The following is a 9259-nucleotide window of genomic DNA, read 5'->3' as shown; positions in this document are numbered from 1 at the left end:
ATATCAGATTTATTTTTAAGCATGTTGGTTGTCTCACGATGTGTATTCCACAAGCGAAGAATTAAAAAAAATATATAAATTGTGAATTTTCAATTGTAATTTCACGAAGTTCAATATCAACAGATTACTCGTACCCCAAAGCACCCGTTCCTACATTGGAACTTCGTTAGTTCGCGTATTTTAAGTTTGCGTCTCACTAAAGTTCATGTCATAGGTCAGTTTATATGTGCATAGTCAAACGGCAAAACGTCCTAACTACCAGATACAAAATTACTAACCGAAAAAGAAAAACTAAGCTGTTCTGGAACGTCACTGTGGTGTCAACACATTGGAAAAAATATATAAATAGTGTTTTTTTTTGTTTCATTAAGATTTCATAGTATATCAAGTATCAACAATTTCAAATATATAGTCAATAACATGTCGTGATGTAAAACATATAACGAAGAAATAAAATCATTTTAAATATGACTAATAATATTTTAACACCATACCTCGAGAGGTTTAAGATAAAAAAAAGTTAAATGGTAAAAAAAATAAAGTATACCTTAACCTAAGGACGGACACAGACTAGTCTATCGGTACGTTAATATGTCACAGCGACGCGGGGCCGAACGCGCCACCGGCAGCACTGACTGCACTATCGAGACTGCTCGGAAGGACTATATGTCTACATCACTTGCAACGGATATTCGAATTGGGGGATTTTGTTAATGTTTAATTCGCATTAAAGTTTGCCGGGTGATTGACACTATTTTTTTTTCTAATTGAATTTCAACGTAAACTTTACGGTATTTGGCCGCATACTAAATAAAAACACTGGCTATCGAATAGTAAACGAATATTCGTTGCTGATGTAGTTATTTTTTTATAGATAGAAATGCCATATCGCATTCGTAATATTATTGTCTAAAGGCGCTCATCTATTCGGAGATATATTTTTGCTTCCGATCTCCTCTACAACCAAAGCGTGTAGATGACGCGTTCCGCTCCGGATGTCCACGTGCTACCTGCCTTAAAACCGAAGAGATTTTTCATAATGGCAACCCGAAGCCCGATCGAAGATAAAAATATTTACAGATTAAAAATACAGTCATAATTTTCCGAATGTCAATTTTAAAACTACAAAAAAAATTAATAATTTGTTCGAATCTTAAATTTGAATTATCACATTCGTCGGAAGATAACTTAAACAAAAAGCTAATGATATTTATATTAAAAGGTGGTTCCTTAACGAGTAAAAATGCTAAAAGAAAATAAAATGTCATTTTTCCCGCCGATTTTCAATCGCATTCAATTTTAGAATCCTATTTAAGAAGAAGTCGTTCGTGTCACAATTAACGGTAGTATTTTTATACATAGAATTTGATATAAATCTTTTTAATCTATATTCTTTACGCTGCGATGTGGTGCGTAACTGTTTTGTAGCTTTAGAGTTTCGCCATTCACTCGTGGAAGGTTTCTATTGAACGGGAGAAGTAGCGTCGGCAAAACAGTTCCACACGAGCGCGTCCGACGTGCGGCTCCTCACACGTTATCTCCGGTTGTTCAACTCGTATCCGTTCTCCTTGCTCGGGGTCTTCGCCGGGGGCGGCTTGGCGACCGCGTGACCCTCCAGTCTCAGGGTGCTCTGCCGGTGGGACGACCTGACACAGAAAAAGAGTTGAAACGAGTCCATCGAGAGCCCCACTAGAGTGTCCGCAGTAGGAAGCGCGCGAGGCTGACCGTATGAGGCAGGTGACGGCCAGCAGGATGAGCAGCAGGCCGAGCGCCGACAGCCCCCAGCCCAGCGCCGCGCGCGCCACGGGCGGCAGCGCCGTCGCCAGCCGCAGCATGGACGACACCGCCTCGGGCAGCTCGTCGATGCCCTGCGAACGCGCGCGAGCGTCAGTGACGTCACGGGCGGCGCGCGTGACGTCACTGACGCGGCCGCGGCCCGTACTGACCTCCTCGAACCACAGGATGGGGAACACGATGTCGGGGAAGTTGGCGACCTGCTTGATGTCGACGACCTGCGACACGGCCAGGTTGATCTGGATGCGCGCGCGGGCCCGCAGCGCCGTGCCCATCTCCTGCCGACCGAGGGGGGCGGGGTTAGTCTCGCCTCACGGGGGGGCGCGTGTCGCCTCGCGTGTCGCCGGTACTCACGGGCTGGACGTCGATGTACAGGCGGTGCGCCTCCGGGTCCGGCGGGGAGACGCCCTCCACCGCGTCTCGCAGGCGAGGGTCGGCGAGGTAGAAGTGGGGGAACGAGAGCATTATGGGGGAGTCTGTGAATAGAGTACAGATCGCATGTATGAGGCGCCCTAGATATTAATTTTGGTTTAGGCGTTTGGAGTCGGGTTCGTTGCTCTATTCATTATGATATATTGTATTGACCATTTTTAAATGCAAGTTTTTAACGAGTTTTTATGGAATAAAATCTTCGGGATCTGTACTTGGAAAAAGTATTCCACAAGGTTCGTTTTTGGTCTCTTTTTATTTTTGGCAGATATAAGTGACCACTATTTTTATGTTAATGATATATTGAAAAAGAGTAACTATTTATGTAATTTCTTGTCGGTTCTTCTTGGTAAAATCAACATTCCGAACCGGTGCTAGCTTTACTTTTAATACTGTTCTGTAAAATGACAGTTGAAAAGGGCTTGTTTCGATTTAATTGTATATTTGGTATATGAAAATAACTTAGTTCTAAATACTAAAAATAAAAAATGAACATTGTTTGGCTTAAGTGAAATTTAAAGCTAACTTCAAATGTTGATAGAGCTGAAATATTGTTCCGCCATTAAAAAAAGTGGTCACTTATATAAACACCACTTACCGTATTGACACAGGGACACGTTGAAGAGTCCGTTGGGCGCGCACGGCGGGCCCGCGGGGCAGAAGCACTTGTTGTGTTCGTCGTTAGCGAACACGTCCTCGGGCGGAGTGAACCTGAAGCCCTGCACGCCCGCCGCCGACTCCACGTCCTTCAGATATCTGAGAACATTTTTTATTATCATTTCTGATGTGAAACATCTATTAGCGCCTCGTGGGTGAGACCGATACGTGTGCATGACACCCCCGTATGTCGTCATGCCCCCTCTCCGCCGCCGTTTTCTGGCTCTTTTGTACTTTGTATTTCGATGATAAATATACATTAAAATAATAAGAAAAATAAATTGAATGTATATCCAACAATGGATGTTTTGTTATGTAACAGATAGGCGGACCGGCAAATGGGCCACCTGATGTTAAGTGGTCACCACCGCCCACAGACATGGCTCATTCACCCTTCAAACCGGAACAACAATATTAAGTACTGCTTGGCGACAGAATATCTGATAAGTGGGTGGTACCTACCCAGACGGGCTTGCACAGAGCCCTACCACCAAGAACCATTAATGTTAAAAGATGTTCCATTAATGTTACTCCATATGTACTCATTGGCTTTCTTGAATAAAAAAATATTCCAATAATCATCAATTTCAATGTTCCGCATCTGCCGGACACATTTTCATCCCGACACACGTTCGTATCCGTCATACTCAAATTTCTTTTGTTTCATTTCGCTCATATCATTATATATACACACATCTACAATAATATGATGGCCCAGTGGTTAGAACGCGTGCATCTTAACCGATGATTTCGGGTTCAAACCAGGCAGGCACCACTGAAATTTCATGTGCTTAATTTGTGTTTATAATTCATCTCGTGCTCGGCGGTGAAGGAAAACATCGTGAGGAAACCTGCATGTGTCTAATTTCAAAGAAATTCTGCCACATGTGTATTCCGCCAACCCGCATTGGAGCAGCGTGGTGGAATATGCTCCAAACCTTCACCTCAAAGGGAGAGGAGGCCTTTATCCCAGCAGTGGGACATTTACGGGCTGCTAATGCTAATGCTACAATAATATAAATAACTACATCTAATACTGTTCTAATTTTCATCTATGTATTGGCCCTTTGTGTCTGTCGTTACACCAGATGGCTTGCACAGAGCCGCACCATCCAGTACATAAGGCAAATTGAACTCCCTGCGAGTTCACCTCCACAACCAAACATCCTCAGAACACAAACACTGGACATAATGAATACGAAAACTCATTAAACGATCTTGTTATCCCGACATTAGGATCAGAAATTTCGTAACGTGTTTATAACTGCTATGTCATTATTATATCGTTAGAGATATAACGATGTTATATATTAACCTAAAAAACTAAGATATAAAAGGCTAAGTCAACGAGATTATGTAACAAAAACGATTCTAGAAATTATACCTCGTTCTCGAAGGCTCGGTGACGTCAATAAGCATGCTCGAAACAAAATCTCACTTGCTTGTTTTCATTTTAAAGAAAGAAATCTCATTTGCTTTTGTTAAGTTTAAATATAATACAGTTAAAGTGTTAATTGATTTGATGTTTTAAGTTTAAATCCTTTAAAGTTACAGCTTGTAAAGGTCCCAGAGTTAGGCTAACTTCATGCTACCGCTTCTCCAATGCTTGTTTTCACATACCAATAAGTAGTTTAAACAGATTCATTGCGTTTTAACAGTTGCTAGCTGTCTTACAACGGACTGCTATTGAAATTGTCTTAATCAGCGATTTAACTTCCGGGCCTAAACTTGGGTCTGAACCCTTAGGAGCTAATCACTTGATCAGCGAGGCAGTTAACTACCCTCACTCTCATCCTCGGTGGCGTAACTTAAATGTTAGGAAAAACATGAATACTATGGTTAATTATTATGAACAATACGGGGAAGCTAATAATAGGATTGTTTTTGGATTAGAAAATTAAAAAGTAAGAAAAACTTTTAACGATTATGAAAGGCGCCTCGTCTACCTAAAAAGACTGTCGCCATGGACACGTGGGCTTGGCTATACACCGCTCATTATTTTTAGACGTTGAAAAAGATTAACTACTGAGTTTCTTGCTGGTTCTTCTCGGTAGAATCTACATTCCGAGCCGGTGGTAGCTTTACTTTAAATAGTTTGTTAAATGACGATTCAAAATTGCTTGTAAAAGCCTACTTGAATAAAGTAGATTTTGATTTTGATTGCGTTCAATTGTGTAAGTTCAATACATATTAAGTATATAATTTCTAGTGCGAATGTTTACGGTGTTACATATATAACAAACAGAATTGTTTGTCGATGCGAACCGCTGATCGGACTGTTAACGGAACGGCCATTGTTTGATTTGATTTTGTAAACACGAGTTCGTATCCCCGTTGTTGATGTATCGAATAGCTTTCCGCGGACCGAAGATTTGTTATTGATTGCATTTCGCGACTTCGATGACTCGACGAGACTTTTTAAAGTTCTTTATTTATTCAAACATTATCAGCCTGTGAATTTCCCACTGCTGGGCTAAGGCCGTCTCTCCCTTTGAGGAACACCCAGAGTGTTTGTGGTACAGTCGTTACTTCTGATTTTCCATTACACAAATGCTTTAGCTACTTACATTGGGATCAGAGTAATGTATGTGATGTTGTCCAGTATTTATTATATTTATATTTATTACCTGAGAGGTAAAAGTCTGCAGAGGTCCTTATCGTAAACCGCCAGACTGTCGTTCCTAGTGATGTGAGGAGGGAAGATGGAACCGTCGGAGCCGGAGATGCTGTTGCACTCGTCGGTGGTCCAGTGAGGAAGACGCTCTCTGTAGTTGTACCGCTCGAAGATACCGTACTTGGTGATGTCTGATGCGCCACTGAACATGGTCACCTCATCGGGAGAGGTGCCGTTTTTCTGGAAAGATACACATGAATATTTAGAAAGACATTCACTAATATTTTCATGTTATACATAAAAATTAATGTTGCTATATTTGCTTGTAATTAATAAATGAGTTAACAAGTGTGTACTTATTCAAGGGTAAGTTTTTATCGGATCCACATGGTTGTAACTCGCCGATAGATGGCGCTGCAGGAAATCAACTTCTATACCGTATAACGAATCGTCATTGCAATTGATAAAGACTCGAGCAAGAATATATTAGTACGATTCGTATCACTTAGTTTATGAATTAATTTGAACATTTCCTTTCTGTAAGTCGGGTTAGTCAATAATTTATTTACTCTTAGTAGCAATCACTTTAAAAATTGCTAACTCGTTGATATCTCTTCTGGAAGCTGCAAATCACTTGATCCGATTTCCCTCCCCTATTTCCGGCCCTGTTCAAGATGCACAACACAACGCATGCCGGGCGTCAGCTACTAGAAGATAGTCAGTCGACAATGCTTAAACGCCGACGCCATAATACAAAGCACACGTTATGGCCAACTCACAGGAGATAGGAGGAGGAGCTTAGGGTCGCGCTTAGTCTGAGCATTGAAATGGACTCAGGATAATGACAAAAACACTAATGTCATATTGTTAAACAAATATGAATGTTAATAAATTAACCAGATTTTTGTGATTTGGTTATAAATGGTATGGTCAATGAACACAAATGACTGTATGACATCGAAATATCTAGAGTTTGCTGGAGTATGGAGCCATGATATTGTTATTAAGATGTCATTGTATATTTTATGTAGAAGATTGGTTGTGATCTAAAAATATAACACATTAAACCGGATATATTAACGAATTAAAGTAACGGTTCCGTCGACTAAAAACAGTAACGGACTTGCGAATAGAGCGGATTCAAAACTGGTTATCACAAACGTTATACCTTCGTCTATATATTTATGTTATAACCTAAAGTCGCCACCCGCTTATATTCTTTCATGGCATAGGTAGGCGGACAGGCAATTGGGCCATTTGATGATGAGGGGTAATCAAGGACCGTAGACTCTTACGGCGTAAAAAAATCCTTACATCACCAATGCACCACTAATCTCGGAAACTTCTTGAATGTTCCCAAGACGCTTCAGTTTGGGAAAAATGCTACACATAGCGTATAAAGCTGGTTCCACAGAGTTGTCGAGGCAGGCAGAAACTGTAAGCCATTACAAATTTCGCTGTTGTGGATTTTAATACATCAAGGTGCGGATGAAATGTTCATTTTTGTTTGTTGTTAGTTCTGTAGGATGTTCTAAATAACTAAGTAAATAAACTTACCCCGTAGAAGAGACCGAACTCCTCGTATGGCAACTTCTGTTCCTTCGGTACGACATCCTTAGCCAGCTTCAGGAGCGGGTCCTCGTACCCCCAGAGCAGTTGTCCGACCGACACCTCGACGAACGGTTTGATCTTGAGGATGTCCATGATGGAGGCCATCGCGAGGCGGAGGAAACGTGCCGCGTTTTTGGATTGGGAGGTTGCGCTCTGTTGACAAACACATCACATCACTATTATTATAATAAAAGCACCACATGTGGCATCTGTCCCTCTGTGGTAACACTGCAAGGCGAAAGCCTCCGCACCCATAGGACAGGTTTATTCAAATGTAGCAGAAATTAAACCAACATAGTTTACTTCCTAGATCTTTTCCTGCGTCGAGTACGAAATGAATATGAAAAAAGAACGAAAAAAGTCCAGTGCACACATAAAAAAATCATAAACGGGAAAGTTAATTACACTCGAATATATTCAGGTAATGGTTTGTAAGTAGGCAGACTCTTTCAGGCAACCTTTAACAAAGGACCTTTAACAAGCGTAAGTAAAATTTAACACTCAGGCATAAAGAAGTATTAAGCACACGAAATTTTGCATAGATTTGACCCTCGCACTCTAAACCCACGTTGTGGAAGTACGGAACAATCTCAGCTCTAAACACTATAGCCTAATCAAACTACAAGAGGACAAAAGCTAAAATAAACAACATTTGACATCGAATTAACGCGAAATTATCGGCGACGTAAGGAATGATTTAAATTCCTAAACCGATGTCTATGAGCAGTGGTGACACTTACCATCAGGAGGCACATTAACGCTGTTATAAAAAAAGGAATCGGCTCTTGTTATTTGTTTTAGATCCTTATGATATGCAGCGTAACGTTATCTCAAAATCAAATTAAATTGTGTACTATCACGAATAACAAACGTGCCGAACTCTCTGGAATTATTTCTTATTTCAAGAAAAAAATACGTTAATTAAAGGTCAAGATTTATTATACACAATGTAATTAACAAGTTTGAGTTGAAACCTGTTTAGAATGTCACATGAGAGGAAACATGTCTTATTTGCCATGAGTAAAAAAAAACAGTTAAAATATACTTTTTTTCAAGTTTATTTAGATATCTTCTTATTCCAAATGATGTTTTTATCGATTGCTGTTGGAACACTAGAAGTAGTAGTGCAAAAACCTTCATTAAAAGTATAACATCTCGCTTTATTGCCTCCGCTGGTGACAGGAGGGCTGGTTCGTTTTTTGCGCAGAAGATCGGAATTGCAATTCAACGGGGAAATGCTGCTAGCATTCTTGCCACCGTTGCACGCGAACATGATTCATTTTTAATTGTTATTTGTATAGAGTCAAGGACTTAATGGTAATAATTCTTATGTAAATAAATACTTTTCTTTAGCTCCAAGTATGAAGGCTTTTTAAGCACTTTTAAATTGTAATTGAACTAGATTAAATATGTAAACCTACCACCAGCTCAGAACGTAAATATGTAGCTATACTTTACCACCAATTAAATAAGAAAAGTCAATTAATACGTTTTTAATATACGTTTTAAATATATGATATGTCCTGACCGTTTTTTTGCATGGTGGCCCTTATGAGGGTCTAGCTTACTGTGAGGGTGAGGAGTCTAGCTAACTGCTCTAACCCCTTCTTCTCACAATTTAATGGGACGGTGGGATACCAGTCAGCACTAACAGCACAAGCACACCGCACAAGGGACATACATTTTTGATTCCCAAAGTTTGTGGCGATGTAAAAAATGGCCATATGCTTAAAGCATCAACATTTATGAGTATTGGTGACAACTAACCATCACGTACACGGCTTAGACCATCGATCTATTTAGGCCTTATAACATAGCCCTCCTTATATCCAAATGTTAGCATATATTTTTTATATATTAAGTATGTCATAGTGTGTTTAGTCAGCATACATTTAGGTAACCTCTAATGAAATAAACTTCACAAACAATATTGAGAAACATTTGATCATTACAAACATTCTACTCGAAGAATTATACAACCATATATAATTATATGCGTACAAACCAAAATCAACCTTACGCATACGAACTTAAATCGCGTTCTGCGAAGGCAAATCTAAATATTTAACCACACAAAGGACTATCGACTCTATTTCATTAATAATACTATTTATTTCACCTTGTAATTTGTGTCTTATTATTTATAATGAATGT

At 39.9% G+C, this 9259-nt stretch overlaps 1 protein-coding gene across 3 annotated transcripts in view; it reads right to left on the bottom strand.

The window, feature by feature from the left end:
- Positions 1-944: 944 nt before the first annotated feature.
- LOC125075096 (scavenger receptor class B member 1) overlaps positions 945-9259 on the bottom strand; it is a 99372-nt gene continuing 91057 nt past the window's right edge. For 2 of the 3 annotated variants that reach the window (XM_047686704.1, XM_047686705.1), the window contains 7 exons: positions 7052-7258; positions 5508-5734; positions 2822-2979; positions 2149-2270; positions 1947-2072; positions 1726-1868; positions 963-1646 (listed from right to left, as the gene is read on the bottom strand). In XM_047686704.1, coding sequence (XP_047542660.1) covers positions 1535-1646; positions 1726-1868; positions 1947-2072; positions 2149-2270; positions 2822-2979; positions 5508-5734; positions 7052-7258 — 1095 coding nt within the window. In that variant the 3' untranslated portion in view covers positions 963-1534. The other variant, XR_007120180.1, reaches the window with a different exon arrangement.

Source organism: Vanessa atalanta, chromosome 29 (genome assembly GCF_905147765.1).
Source record: "Vanessa atalanta chromosome 29, ilVanAtal1.2, whole genome shotgun sequence".
Lineage (NCBI taxonomy): Eukaryota > Metazoa > Arthropoda > Insecta > Lepidoptera > Nymphalidae > Vanessa > Vanessa atalanta.
Note: the sequence above shows the minus strand (reverse complement) of the source record. Positions and strands in the feature narration are given on the sequence as shown.